Here is a 15,303-nt window from a genome sequence, read left to right as displayed (position 1 = left end):
AGAAGAGCGTGAACATGACCGAGTGCGTGCCCGTGCCCAGCTCCGAGCACGTCGCCGAGATCGTGGGCCGGCAAGGTAACGCGGCGTGGGGACACGGCGGGACACGGGGACCCTCCTCCCTCGCGCCGGCCCGCCGCGATTTGGGGCAGTTTCGGGGCTTTGTCTCCGTGCGGAGGCGGAAACTTAACGGCGACAGATCCCTCGGCCCCGAAAGTCGGCCGCGGGTCCCGGGAGCCGCGCTCCGCGCCGGTCCCACCGAACTGCCTGGAAATAGCGATTAAACTCCATCGGGCCGGGTGGGAGAACGCCGGGTGCCCACGGAAAGTTCCCGGGAGCCACGCGAGTCCGTGGGAGCTGCCAGGACACGGAGCGAGGCGAGAGCTTTGGTTTCATTGTAGTTGTGCCTCTGCCCCCTCCCCTCCAGCTCCGTATCTCAGACCCGGCGTGTAAACGGTGTCCCTTATCTCAGACTTCGTTTACAAATCCTGCTGATAAATCCCATAGAAATGGTCACTAACCCGCTCGTTTATAGGTGGCCGGAGCTCCGCGGGCCCCTCGCACTCAGCTGTCACAAAGGGACGCCCCAGCCCCCGCCGGGTGGGTGTGCCTGGAGTGGGCTTTGTCTCCAGGACATACCAAATAAACCAAACTTGCACCTTGAAAAATAAAAAAGAAAATACTCGGGGCGGAGGATTTAAGGAAAAAAAAAGGAAAAGGAAGAGAGCTGCTGCCCGCAGGGATCCCGGCAGGAATCCCCTGGCAGGGAGCGTGACCTCCGGGGTGTTTTGCCCTTGTGGGCTCTGGCACCCCAGCCCTGCCCTCGTCCGGCGGCTCCCACCCCTCCCTGCCCGGGGGGCTGCGGCCCGGGGGTCGGGGGGCTTTTTTTCCAGGGGGGAAGCGGGGAACTGGGCAGCCTCATTGTTCTCTTTGTTAGCCAGAGCCATGCTGTGATGAGCGCGGTGACATCATGCTCTGCGCTTCCCATTGGCCTGCGCTGCCTCCCAGCCGGCCCCGCTTCCCGGCCTCCCAACTTTCCGTGCACCCCTCTGCGGTCCCGCCGCCCCGTTCGGGGGTCCCCCCGGGGCTGCGGGGTCCCCCCCCGGGCTGCGGGGTCCCCCCCGGGCTGTGGGGTCCCCCCCGGGCTGTGGGGTCCCCCCCCGGGCTGTGGGGTCCCCCCCGGGCTGTGGGGTCCCCCCCGGGCTGTGGGGTCCCCCCCGGGGCTGCGGGGTCCCCCCGGCTGTGGGGTCCCCCCGGGCCGGCCGAGCGTTGGGCAGAGCCGGGGGAGCGGAGCGTGGCACCGCTCCCAGGGATTCTCCCACTCGTCCCGGGCTGGATGGAGTCCTGGCTCTGCTGAGCCACGGGGTCCGGCGGCTTGAAACCGAGCCTGTGCCGGGGGCTGGGCTCTGCTGGGAACCCGCTGGTTCTGCCGGGGGAATGGCTGCGTTTGGCCCGGGAGCTGCCGGTCGGTGCCTTCCTTCTCCTGGGTGTTTCGTTGTGGTGAGACCCCGGTGCTGCTCCTCCAGCACCCGAGCAGTTTGGTGCACAGCCAGTACCTGCCCAAACACCTCGGCGGAGTTTGGGTGCTCACTAAGCTTCACGAGCTCGTGAAACTTTTGAAAAAAATACTGCCAGAGGAATTATTATGTTGGCGTGAGGAGGGGTGCTTGAGGGGCACCGTGTGGGCTTGGAGATGACCTGGGGCCAGCTGTGAGCTGAAGCACCCTGCTGCCCTCTCCAGGAGTTTCCCCTTCTGTTTCCTGCCCCTCTCCTGGTCTTGGCCTGCTGGGATGCAGTGTGCTGGCCCTGCACTGGATTTGTGTTCAGGAGGGGCGCTGGGTACCCTTGGTCACATTGTGGGATGGGTGATGATTGTGGCAGCACGGGCTGGCAGCAGTGTCTTTGTGCTCCAGCTGCTCTCTGTGCTGCTGGCAGCTGGATTATGGCAAGGATGTAATATTGCTCAGGTATTGCCTGAGCAATACCGAGCTTATTCCTCAGGGCTCACACTGAGCAGAGCCCTCTCTCTCACCCTGTGCTGCCTCCTGGGTCCTTCTGCTTCCCCGTTCCCCCCCAGTCTCCCTCAGCCCCGTGGCAGCTGGGTCTGGTGGTAGAGCTGAGCCTTAGGGTGTTGGCTGGACCATCATCATCATGGTGACAAAGTGTGTGCAGCTGGTGACACTGCAGGGTTGGGTTAGGTCACCCAGACCGTGTCCCTGTCACTCCCTCACTGCCCAGCCTGGTTGTGACCCAGGGAGCAGAAATTTGTGGTGCCATCACACCTGGAACGTTGGAAGGGATGAAGATTGTGCATCTTGAGTGCCCTGGAAGGGGCTGGAGTTGGGGCAAGGCTCAGGATCTCTCCACACACACCTTGGGGCACTTTGGGACCTGTCCTGCTTTGCCCAGACCTGGCTGCTGGAGCACGTGGGGACCAGGGAGGTCCTGGAAGCCAGGACCAACACATGGATGTCCTGTCCTGGGCAGGCTGAGATGGGACGAAGGCAGTTGGAGATGACTCCTCCTACTTCTTTTCTTCAGTTTCTTTCCTCCAGATAACCTAATTTAACCCTTTCACAAAGGAGCAGCAGCGGCCCATCAGATATATCTTTGTTCTCTAAATCAAATTGGTGTTTCCTTCCCTGAGCTGGAGGAGTGTTTGCCATGACCCCACGTCCAGACTGGCATCGGTGACCCCACCAAGCAGCAGCTGCCTGCCAGGATCTGCGGCTCCTCTCCCCGCTGCCCACATGGCTGCGTGGCCGGGCGGGATTCCCTGGCTGTGCCTTCGCCTGCAAGCCCGGTCATGACTCCTGCTGAGGGAGGAACCATCTCCAAAACGATTGGAGCCGTGTGGGCTCCTCTTGCCATCCAGCAGAGAGAGCCGTGGGGATAACGGGAATCACCACACCAGGAGCACGGGGCAGGTGTTAGAGCTGCCCTGACTGTCATGTGGGATTGCTGCTGTGGATTCCTGCTGTCCCAGCTTTGGAGGGGCATTTCCAGCAGTGTCTGCTCTCCCCTCCCACACCAGTGCCTCCTGTGGGATGGAGCCACAGCTCCTCTCCCCATCTGTGACACTTGGGGACTGGCACAGCTCCACAAAAGGGGAGTTGCTGTTTATAGAAGATGCTGGGATGCTCAAAGGGTAGATCCAGGGAGGAATGGCACATGGCACCTCTGGACTCTGCAGCATTCCAGTGCTGAGAGGATGCACAGGGTGACCATGGGCGTGTCTGGGCCAGCCTGGGCACCTGTAACCTCACCATGGATCACACGGGTGCAAGGAATCCTCTCATTTCAGAGCCCTGGGTTGCTGCTCTCTGTTGTCTCCTGCCCAGGTGCCGTGTCCTTGGAGGCACCTGGCACATCCTCCCGGCTGCCTCCTCCCAGCTGGGTCACACAGAGCTGGGAACTCCTGAGCTTGGTCACACAGATGGATGTGGTTGCTGAAGGATGTGCCTGTACATCTGAGAGCTGGCACTGGCTGCACACTGTGTCCCGAGGAGGAGAGCCCAGCCTCCCTGTCCTGCTCTTGCAGTGTCTGGAGAAGAAGCCAAGGTGTGATGTGCTCGCCTCCAGCAGCAGGGCTGAGTTCATTCCTGTGTGCAGAGTTGGGAAGGAGCGCTCAGCAAGGGGAGAGGAGCTGTGATGGAGGTGCAGCGTTTTCCCCTCCACACCTGGCCCCAGTCCCTGCCCATCCTGTGCCAGTCACTGGTAACAAAGGGGACCGGGAGCTCCAGAACTCTGGATCAGAGGCTTCCCAAGTGTGGGAATGTGGGGATTCCCACACTTGGGGAATATGGGATGTGGCTCCTGCCTGATGGCACCGTCCTCCTGCCTGGTGCCATCAGAGGCTCCTCCAGAAAAGTTCTGCTGGTGCTTTTTGGGTTTAACCAGCTCAGAGCTGGGCACTGCCAGCACAGACCTCCTTGGTCAAGCACAGATGCAGTCTGGGCAAGGGGATGAGCTGGCTCTGTCCTTGTGTGCAGGAGGCACCTGCTGTGGGAGCAGAGGCTGCCCAGGCCGTGCTGGGATCAGGGTGTGGATGAGCTGTGTGGGATCTGTCACCTCCAGCGTGGTCACTGGAGCACAGAGGATGGAGAGGCTCTTCCCAGCCCTCTCTCCCAGTTTTCATGGGCTCTTGCAGTGGTCTCAGCCCTGATCTGTCTGGGGCTTCTCACAGAGAGACAAGTTTTCTTTGGTGATGCCATGTGAGGATGTCCAGGGCGAGCAGCCACCTTTCCTGGGTGCTGCCCCCATCACCACATTATCCTGGGAAAAATTCCCTGGGATTGTGTTTCTTGTCAGAAATTACCAATGTCCCATCCCAAGAGCAGGTGGGATGGGTTCAGCCAGGACAGTCTTACAAAGTGGAGTGTAATGGGAGCAGTGTGTGATGGGGAGAGGGTGAAAGAAGAGGGGATGGAGTTGAGACAGGTTTGGGAGGAGTGGGCTGCTCACCCCGCATCGGGGCTGTCCCTGCAGGCAGAGCTGGCTCTGGTGGCACTGTGGGGGCTGTGACTTGGAGTTGGGGTGAGACCTCTGCAGTGCTGGGGTTTGCTGGCAGCCATGGGGTGTCAGGATGAGTTTGTGCCCACAGGGACTCAGAGCTCCACCAAAGAGATGTGACACAGCAGCTGAGCCGCTCTCGGGCTCTGGAGAGACCCAGGCTCTGTTCACAAAGGGCTCTTGGGGCTGAAGCATCCCTGGGTCTGTCTCTTCCACCTGCCCCTGGTTTTGGGCTGTTTTTATTTGGATCTTTAAAGCTGCTTCAGTGGAGACTTGCAGCAGAGTCTGGCACTGTTGCCATTGGTGCTGCACAGCAGCCCAGGGCCAGGGGAATGTGTGGATGCCTCCTGCTGCTGCTGGGCTGAGGTCTGGCACTGCCTGGCTGGGAGCTCAGCAGCACTTCCAGGCAGCTCCAGGTCCTTTCCACAGCCCCCTTTGGCATGACCCTGACCCTGCAGCAGCCTCACAGGGATGTGGCCATCTCTGGAGATGGTTTGCAGGGGCTCATCTGAAAGGTTTCCTACTGGGCTGAATCACTCCAAGTACAAGAAAGACGTGGAGCTGCAGGAGCCCCTCTGCTCTGCTTTTGGGAGGGCTGGGGGTGCTCACCTGGAGAAGAGAAGGCTCCAGGGAGAGCTCAGAGCCCCTTGCAGGGCCTAAAGGGGCTCCAGGAGAGCTGGAGAGGGACTGGAGACAAGGCCTGGAGGGACAGGACACAGGGAATGGCTTCCAGTGCCAGAGGGCAGGGCTGGATGGGATATTGGGAAGGAATTGTTGGCTGGGAGGGTGGGGAGTATTGGGTTTCTATAGCCAGGTTTTGGTAGCAGCAAAGGTTACAGGGGTAGTTTCTGTGAGCAGCTGCCAGAAGCTTCCCCTGTCTCCAGCAGAGCCAATTTCAGGCAGCTCCAGGATGGACCTGGCACTGGCCAAGGCCCAGCCCAGCAGAGATGGTAGGGACACCTCGGGATCATGGATTTAAGAAGGAAAAAATGTCTTGTGCAGCTGCAACTTGGTCTAGAGAAGAGCAGGGTTAGAAGGAGTGAGAGGAGCAGCTCTGCAGACACCCAGGGCAGGGCAGAAGGAGCGGCAGGAGCTGCCCCAGGCACCGGAGCTGAGATCCCCCTGCAGCCCCAGGAGGAGCCCACGCTGGAGCAGGGACATGCCCAAAGAAGGTTGTGACCCTGGGGGAAGCCTGAGCTGGAGCAGGGTCCTGGCAGGGACCTGCAGACCTGTGGAGAGAGGAGCCCATGCTGGAGCAGGTTTGCTGGATGCACTTGGTGATCCTGAGGGGGACAAAGGCTGGCACAGGGTGTGGAGACCTCTGTCCCATGGGAGGGACCCCACACTGGGGCAGGAGAAGATCTCCAGCTCCTCTCCCTGAGCAGCAGCAGGAACAACGTGGGATGAACTGACTGTGATCCCCATTCCCACCCCCAGGAACTGCTGGGGGGCAGAGGGAGAGCCCAGGAATGAGGGAAGGGGAAGGTGATTGTAAGATTTTACCTCTCATGGTCCTGCTCTGATTTTGTTAGTGATAAATTCAATTAGTATCCCCAAGTTGAGTCTGTTTTGCCCTTGACAATACTGGGTGAGGGATCTTTCCCTGCCCTTATCTCAACCCATGAAACCTTTGCTGTATTTTCTCTCCCCTGCCCACTTGTGGAGAGCAGTGATGGCGCAGCTTTGGTGAATGTCTGGAACCAGGCAGAGTCAACCCACCACAGTGAAACAGGCTGTGCCTGCTCCATCCCTGGAAGTGTCCAAGGTCAGGCTGGACGGGGCTTGGAGCAGCCTGGGATGGTGGAATACCATGGCAGGGGTTGGGACTGGGTGGGATTTAATGTCCCCTCCACCTCAAACCATTCTGGGGTTCTGTGACTCAGCCAGGGCTGGAATGGCACAAGAAGTTGAGTCAGGTCTGTCCCAACCAGGTAAATCACTGCAGGGTCTCAGGAGCACCTGGAGAGCAGAGGGAGAACAGCCTGGATCAGCCCAGGTGTGCTGCACTGTGCATTGAGCCTCGTGGATGACAAGAAGTGAGAATGTCAGAGTGAGGGAGCAGCAGGAGCTGCCCTGGCTGCCACAGCCAGGCCCTTCAGCACCACCAACCCCTGGCACGTGGATTTATGGCACAGTGAAGCGATGGCCCAGGGACTGGGGCAGGGCAGAACCATCGAAGGTGACATTTACTGAAGCCAGTATCATGTGCCAGCTCCTACAGGGCTGTCCTGGGAGAGGCACCTGCAACTCCCACGTTCCTCTCCTGGTGCCTGCTGTAAGATCTGCCCCTGCTCCACTGCTTGGCAAAGCAGGACAAGCCCAAGGCAGAGGGAAGAGGCTCTGCTGCTGCCTCCCATGGGCAGCAGCCTCATGCCCAAGGTCCCAAATTCATCCTTTGCAGCATCACAGAATCATGGAATATCACAACTTGGAAAAGACCCCCAGGGATGGAGCCCAACCCCTGGCCCTGCCCAGACCCCCCAANTTGGGGGGTCTGGGCAGGGCCAGGGGTTGGGCTCCATCCCTGGGGGTCTTTTCCAAGTTGTGATATTCCATGATTCTGTGATGCTGCAAAGGATGAATTTGGGACCTTGGGCATGAGGCTGCTGCCCATGGGAGGCAGCAGCAGAGCCTCTTCCCTCTGCCTTGGGCTTGTCCTGCTTTGCCAAGCAGTGGAGCAGGGGCAGATCTTACAGCAGGCACCAGGAGAGGAACGTGGGAGTTGCAGGTGCCTCTCCCAGGACAGCCCTGTAGGAGCTGGCACATGATACTGGCTTCAGTAAATGTCACCTTCGATGGTTCTGCCCTGCCCCAGTCCCTGGGCCATCGCTTCACTGTGCCATAAATCCACGTGCCAGGGGTTGGTGGTGCTGAAGGGCCTGGCTGTGGCAGCCAGGGCAGCTCCTGCTGCTCCCTCACTCTGACATTCTCACTTCTTGTCATCCACGAGGCTCAATGCACAGTGCAGCACACCTGGGCTGATCCAGGCTGTTCTCCCTCTGCTCTCCAGGTGCTCCTGAGACCCTGCAGTGATTTACCTGGTTGGGACAGACCTGACTCAACTTCTTGTGCCATTCCAGCCCTGGCTGAGTCACAGAACCCCAGAATGGTTTGAGGTGGAGGGGACATTAAATCCCACCCAGTCCCAACCCCTGCCATGGTATTCCACCATCCCAGGCTGCTCCAAGCCCCGTCCAGCCTGACCTTGGACACTTCCAGGGATGGAGCAGGCACAGCCTGTTTCACTGTGGTGGGTTGACTCTGCCTGGTTCCAGACATTCACCAAAGCTGCGCCATCACTGCTCTCCACAAGTGGGCAGGGGAGAGAAAATACAGCAAAGGTTTCATGGGTTGAGATAAGGGCAGGGAAAGATCCCTCACCCAGTATTGTCAAGGGCAAAACAGACTCAACTTGGGGATACTAATTGAATTTATTACTAACAAAATCAGAGCAGGACCATGAGAGGTAAAATCTTACAATCACCTTCCCCTTCCCTCATTCCTGGGCTCTCCCTCTGCCCCCCAGCAGCTCATGGGGATGGGAATGGGGATCACAGTCAGTTCATCCCACGTTGTTCCTGCTGCTGCTCAGGGAGAGGAGCTGGAGATCTTCTCCTGCCTCAGTGTGGGGTCCCTCCCATGGGACAGAGGTCTCCACACCCTGTCCCAGCCTTTGTCCCCCTCAGGATCACCAAGTGCATCCAGCAAACCTGCTCCAGCATGGGCTCCTCTCTCCACAGGTCTGCAGGTCCCTGCCAGGACCCTGCTCCAGCTCAGGCTTCCCCCAGGGTCACAACCTTCTTTGGGCATGTCCCTGCTCCAGCGTGGGCTCCTCCTGGGGCTGCAGGGGGATCTCAGCTCCGGTGCCTGGGGCAGCTCCTGCCGCTCCTTCTGCCCTGCCCTGGGTGTCTGCAGAGCTGCTCCTCTCACTCCTTCTAACCCTGCTCTTCTCTAGACCAAGTTGCAGCTGCACAAGACATTTTTTCCTTCTTAAATCCATGATCCCGAGGTGTCCCTACCATCTCTGCTGGGCTGGGCCTTGGCCAGTGCCAGGTCCATCCTGGAGCTGCCTGAAATTGGCTCTGCTGGAGACAGGGGAAGCTTCTGGCAGCTGCTCACAGAAACTACCCCTGTAACCTTTGCTGCTACCAAAACCTGGCTATAGAAACCCAATACTCCCCACCCTCCCAGCCAACAATTCCTTCCCAATATCCCATCCAGCCCTGCCCTCTGGCACTGGGAGCCATTCCCTGTGTCCTGTCCCTCCAGGCCTTGTCCCCAGTCCCTCTCCAGCTCTCCTGGAGCCCCTTTAGGCCCTGCAAGGGGCTCTGAGCTCTCCCTGGAGCCTTCTCTTCTCCAGGTGAGCACCCCCAGCCCTCCCAGCCTGGCTCCAGAGCAGAGGGGCTCCAGCCCTTGGAGCAGCTCCATGGCCTCCTCTGGACTGGCTCCAGCAGCTCTGCATCTTTCATGTGCTGAGGCCCTTCAGCCTTCTGGGCCTCTCCTTCTCCAGCCTCACAGCTGGAAGAGCAGCCCTGCCCTTCCTCAGGGAGCGTCTGGGAAGAGGAGGAGGGGAAGGATTGCCCTGAGCTGTTCACAGAGGAGCCAAGCAGGCACTTGCAGCTGCTCGGCTGTGCCCGGAGGAGTCGAGCTGTTTATCCACAGGGATCTGCAGCAGCGTTTGCCATGGACAGGGACAAGCCCAGGGCTCCAGTGGAGCACCCTCCATCCCTGCTGGCTCCCAGCTTTGTGTTGGATGGCCTGCAAAGCTCAGGGGTGGGAGGGGACAGACCGAGGTCACTCATTGCTGTGTGCCAGTGAGCTCAGCTCTGGTCACACTGTGCTTGGTTCGTGGGGACTTCGTTAAGAGTGGATGCAATTAGGGCTGGGGGTGCAGGGAGTGGGGCTGGGCTGGGCTGGCAGCCACAGACTGCTCCTCAGTGGAGCAGAGCAAAGTGGTCCTGGAGGAGAGTTGGAGCCTTTGGCTGGACGATGCTGCCAGGACCCAGCTGGGCCGTGCCCAGGGCTGTGCCCAGGGCCCCACGGTGCTGCAGCTCCATCTCACAGCCCCACAGCCAGCCATGGGCAGCTCTGCCTGCTGAATCACGTTCCTCCTGCAGGGGAAGCAGGACTTTCCAGAACAGGGAGAGCAGGAGCCCTGGGAGCACCCCTGCCCCAGCCCAGGCACTGGGGAGCCCTCCCGTGGGACAAGGTGGGGAGGGGGTGGCTGTGTCCCCTGCCTTGGGGAGGTCCAGCTCCCCTGTCCCTCCAGGAGTGCATCCAGGGCTGTTCCTCAGGTTCAGCTGGTGGCTCAGATGGGTCAGTGAGACCTGCAGGATCCAAACAGCTTTTCCCTTCCTTTCCATCTTGGCATCTTTTTTTCCTTGTACCTCCTTAAATTCCTCTGGAGTGAATCCAGCTTCTCACCTGTTCCGTGGCCCTGATGGTGCCCCCATGGCCTCCTGTCCCAGCCCTCTGGAGCAGGCCTGCAGGACCCATCCTGCTGATCCCCAACCCCTGAGGGTCAGAACAGTGCCAGGAGCAAGGAGAAGCCAGCACTGAGCCATGAGCCCCCATCTGCCTTGGAGGCCGGAGGGGACTTCTCTGTCCCAGGGTGTCCATGCTGCAGGTGCAGAGTGACCCTCAGGTTCCTGCTGGTCCATCGTGTCCCCGTCCTGGGTGAGCAGAGGGTCACCGTGAGGCCTCGGTGCCGTTGTGTCATTTTTCCCCTTTCTCCTTGCCCTGCAGGCTGCAAAATCAAAGCCCTGCGTGCCAAGACCAACACGTACATCAAGACACCAGTGAGGGGCGAGGAGCCCGTGTTCATCGTCACTGGCAGGAAGGAGGACGTGGAGATGGCCAAGCGGGAGATTCTCTCGGCCGCCGAGCACTTCTCCATGATCCGGGCCACGCGCAACAAAGTCAACGGGCTGACGGGGGCCATGCAGGGACCCCCCAACCTGCCAGGCCAGACCACCATCCAGGTGAGGGTCCCCTACCGCGTGGTGGGGCTGGTGGTGGGACCCAAGGGAGCCACCATCAAGCGCATCCAGCAGCAGACGCACACGTACATCGTGACGCCCAGCCGGGACAAGGAGCCGGTGTTCGAGGTGACGGGCATGCCCGAGAACGTGGACCGGGCGCGGGAGGAGATCGAGGCGCACATCACCATGCGGACAGGCTCCTTCATCGACGTCAACGCCGACAACGACTTCCACTCCAACGGCACCGACGTCTGCCTCGACCTGCAGGGCAGCGCGGCCGCCCCGTGGGCCAAGGCCCCCCACCCTGCCCAGCGCCCCTCGGCCGCGCTGCGCAACGACAGCCTGAGCTCCCTGGGCAGCGGCTCCACCGAGTCCTTCTACAGCGGGCGCGTGGCGGCCGCCAGCCCCACCAGCCCCTACAGCACCTTCAGCGAGCCCCCGGCCCCGCTGGGCTCCGACGAGTGCGACTTCGGCTTCGACTTCTTGGCCCTCGACCTCACCACGCCCACCACCACCATCTGGTCACCCTTCGAGCGCTCGGGCAACCCCCTGCAAGCCTTCAGCAGCTGCTCCTCCATCAACAGCTCGCAGAGACGCAACAGCGGCCCGGCCACGCCGCGCCACTCGCCCACCCTGCCCGAGAGCGGGGCGGCGGGGCTGGAGCACCCCTCGGCTCGGCGCATCCCCAGTGACCCCACCGGTGCCCTGGCCTGGCTGCCTGCCCAGGGCTCGCTCTCCTCCTTCTCCAACAGCACCGGCTACTCCTCCTCCTCCTCGCTGCCCGGCAGCATCTCGGCCGCCTCGGGCTCGCCCACCGACTCCAGCAGCTCGGACGGGCACCGCAAGAGCTCCCGGGAGTGCATGGTGTGCCTGGAGAGCGAGGTGATGGCCGCGCTGGTGCCCTGCGGCCACAACCTGTTCTGCATGGAGTGTGCCCTGCGCATCTGCGGCCGGGCACAGCCGCAGTGCCCCGCGTGCCACGTGCCCGCCACCCAAGCCATCCACATCTTCTCCTAGCCCGGGGGCTGGCCCGGCAGCCTCCCCCCTCCACCCCAACACCACGGCGTTTTAAGGACTTTCTACTGTTTAAATCGAGCTTTTTATTTAATAACAGATGCGATGGGCGCACGGGGCGGGGAGGGGGGAGAGGCGGTGGCAGGAGCTGGAGAGGCGCAGAGGGGGCGGGGGGAGGCCGAATCCGGGGGGTCGGGAGGGAGGGGACGAAGGGGCCGAAGAAGAAGATGAGGATGAGGATGAGGATGAAGAAAGAGGGGTGTGAATTCCACGAGGAGGAAACTCTGATGTTTACAGAATAGCTTTAACTCTTCACCTGGCTGTGGGCCTGGGGAGGGAGCCCGGCTGTTCTCCACCAGTCCTTCCCAAATACCAGTATTCCGTTTGCAAACTGAAATAACCAGAAAGAAAAGGTCCGGTTGCACTTTTTATTTTAGGACACACAAGGGTTGTCTTTTATTTTTTTAAAATCATTCTATTATTATTATAATAATTTTTTTTTGTGGTTCTTTTTGTATGTAGTTTTTTTTTTTTTTGATGATTCTCAGTGGTTCTATAAAGATATATATATATATATATTTTTTTTTTTTTTGTAATGCAGGTCTATCTTGTATTTTGCCAATGTGAAAAATGCCCAAAAATGTGTGATGTGAGGTCAGGAGGTTGTGGAATGGAGGGGGCACAGTTAACACACCATGTCACAAAAAACAGATTTCTATCTCCACTTTATTTTGGGGTTGGTTTGGGGGTTGTATTTTTTTTTTGGGTTGTTTTTGCTTTGTTTATTTTTTTTTGTGTGTTCTTTGGTTGGGTTTGGGGGGTTTTTAGTTTCTTTTTTGTTTGTTTTGTTTTGTTTTATTTTTTTATTTTTTACCTCTTTATGTATATGTAGGGAATTTATAGGAAAATATGTACTTTATTGAATAAATTTTAAAAACTAAAATATATTTTATTTTAAAAAGAAAATAACGGACCTTTAACCTTACATGGCTAAAGTACTGATTATATATTTGCTGAGCTGACTTGACGGTTATGAAAATTGTATCAAGAGTTTTATTTTTTGACTTCAAAGCCTTCTTAATAAAGACTTTTTACTATATATGAATTCTTGTTCTCACCACCGTGTCTCCTTGCCTGGAGCCTCTTGGTGTCTGTTCCCGTTTCCTTGGCCCAGGGAGAAAGGTGCCAGCTTGGGGGCAGGGGCAGGAGCCAGTGGGGACATTTGCCACCTCCCACAGGTGGGTTTGTCCCTGTCCAGGCTGGGTGACCCCGCTCTGGATCTGCCCTTCTTGTCCCCACAGACGCTCCTGCTCCAGGCATTGTGGTGCTGCTGGACAGTCCCAAAATCCATCCCTGTGCTGGGCTGAGCCCCCAGCGTGGGCAGCAGGGGAGGGGGGATTCTGCCCCTCTGCCCCTGTGCTCAGGTGAGACCCCACCTGCAGAGCTGCCCCAGCCCTGGGGAACAACAGCAGGAGGACGTGGAGCTGCTGGAGCCAGTCCAGAGGAGGCCACGGAGCTGCTCCAAGGGCTGGAGCCCCTCTGCTCTGGAGCCAGGCTGGGAGAGCTGGGGGTGCTCACCTGGAGAAGAGAAGGCTCCAGGGAGAGCTCAGAGCCCCTTGCAGGGCCTAAAGGGGCTCCAGGAGAGCTGGAGAGGGACTGGGGACAAGGCCTGGAGGGACAGGACACAGGGAATGGCTCCCAGTGCCAGAGGGCAGGGCTGGATGGGATATTGGGAAGGAATTGTTGGCTGGGAGGGTGGGCAGGCCCTGGCACAGGGTGCCCAGAGCAGCTGGGGCTGCCCCTGGATCCCTGGCAGTGCCCAAGGCCAGGCTGGACGGGGCTTGGAGCAGCCTGGGATGGTGGAAGGTGTCCCTGCCATGGCAGGGGTGGCACTGGATGAGCTTTTAGGTCTCTCCCAACCCAAACCATTCTCCACACACATCATCCCTCACTTGGACACCCCTTGTCACTCTGTCCCCACTCTGGGCCTTGGTCACCAGGGCTTTGTTCTGGCCCTGCAGGGCTGGCCCGGCCACTCAGGCACGTGGGGCCAGCAGGGCTCTGCTGACAGCAGCACCCAGGGCTGTGGGGACACACGGGCAGGAGGTGGCCATGGCACACAGGGACACCCCTGGAGAGCAGCACCCGTGGGCAGGGGGAGCAGCCAGAGGTGCCAGAGCAGCAGAGGTGTGAGGGTGACTGATTTCCATCGTTACTGGAGTCCCTGTCACGAGGGCAGTAGGGGCTGTGCGGGGTCCTTGGGGTGCCCTGCATGAGGGACCTGGCTGCCCTTGAACGAGGACAGTTTTGGGGTGTCCTAATCAGGAGAGGTCTTTGGCTGTCCTCAACAGAATCTTGGAGTGTCCCTGATGGGAGAGGAGTGAGAGTTTGGGGTGTCTCTTGTTGGGGGTGCCTGATGAGGCTTCTTTGTATGTCCCAAGTGAGGTCTTGGGGTGCCTCTTACAGGGACCCTTGGCTTGTCCTGAATCAGGGCTCTCGAGGTGCCCGAGCTGCGAGGGATCTCAGGGTGGGGTCCTGTCCCAGCACCCCCAGGAGCTCCTCCAGCCTGGGGGGCAGAATGGGGGCAAAGAGGGGCAGGGAAAAGAATCCCCTCCCTCTCCAATTAGCAGCAATTAATGGCCATAAAGGGCTGCAGGTGGGGCAGGGGGAGCGATGTCCTTTGGGGTTTACCCTTTTCTCCCAGTGTGGGATAGGCTGGCAGAGATGGGGGTTGTGGGGACAGGTGGGGACACTCACAGAGACCCTGGAGCTCAGGCAGGGTGGCCAAGGGAGAGCTGGTAGATGTGATAATTCATCTCCTCCTTCTCCTGTGGAGGAACAGGAAAGTCACCCTGAAGTCAGGTCACTGTGGGCCACCCTTCAGCAGCCCCAGATCTGGGGCCAGGGGACACCTTTCCCTCTCCCAGCTCAGCTCAGCAGCACCGGGGTCACATCCCCCTGGGATGCTCAGAAAGAACAGCTGGGGCTCCATCCCTGTGCCACCCCAGGGAGCCACCTGGAAGGTGACACCAGACTTCTCCAGCAGGGATGTTTAGACAGTGACCCTGTGACATTCTCCTGGATAAATCCCATCTCTAAGTACTTCTGAGTACCTCCCAAAGCAGCTGCTGGTTGTTTTTGCATTCCCAAATGCCTGGTTAAGCAGGGAGAGAGGAGTTTGAGCTGGCCCAGACTTCCAGGTACTCTGGGGAGGTTCAGTCCCTGCCATTCGTTTTCCAGGGAGAGGACAGACACAGCCTCACACCAGGGACCCAGGCCACGAGGAGAGGCTGCAGGGACACCCAACCCTCCCCACACAGAGTCTGGGGACTGGGGGTACCCTCCTCCCTGAGGGGGATGGAGCCCAGGAGCTTCTCCAGCTCCTTGCCCAAGGAGCCCCTGACCTCGGTGAAGAACCCCAGGGTGACTCGGCCAACGCCGTCTTCCCTGCACCCGACTCGCCACTGATGATGAGGGGCTGGTTCTCCCCAGAGCTGCAGGAGAGGACCCAGCACCTCCCAGAGGGACTCAGCCATTCCCCTCTGCCCCCCAGGGATGCTCCCAGGGCATTCTCTCACCTCACCATCTGCCTGGAGACATCCTGTGCCACGGCAAGGATGTGGGGTCCGTGTGCCCCCCTGCAGGGGGAAATCACCTCCTCCTCCATGGGCAGCGGCTTTAGGGGTTGATGGAGATGAGGATGGAGCCTGGAGGAAGAGGGATGTGCTGTGCCAGGGCAGGGGCTGTGACAGGGCAGGGGCTGTGACAGGGCAGGGCAGGGGCTGTGACAGGGCAGGGG

The 15,303-nt window shown here is 59.5% G+C and overlaps 1 protein-coding gene across 1 annotated transcript; it reads left to right on the top strand.

The window, feature by feature from the left end:
* MEX3D (mex-3 RNA binding family member D) lies at window positions 1-11,657 on the top strand. Its single transcript, XM_015651991.2, has 2 exons — window positions 1-75; window positions 10,255-11,657. The coding sequence occupies exons 1-2, from the start codon at window positions 15-17 to the stop codon at window positions 11,505-11,507; spliced, it is 1,314 nt and encodes a 437-aa protein (XP_015507477.1). The 5' UTR covers window positions 1-14; the 3' UTR covers window positions 11,508-11,657.
* The last annotated feature ends 3,646 nt before the right edge of the window (window positions 11,658-15,303 follow it).

This window comes from Parus major, chromosome 28 (genome assembly GCF_001522545.3).
Source record: "Parus major isolate Abel chromosome 28, Parus_major1.1, whole genome shotgun sequence".
Taxonomy (NCBI): domain Eukaryota; kingdom Metazoa; phylum Chordata; class Aves; order Passeriformes; family Paridae; genus Parus; species Parus major.
Note: the sequence above shows the minus strand (reverse complement) of the source record. Positions and strands in the feature narration are given on the sequence as shown.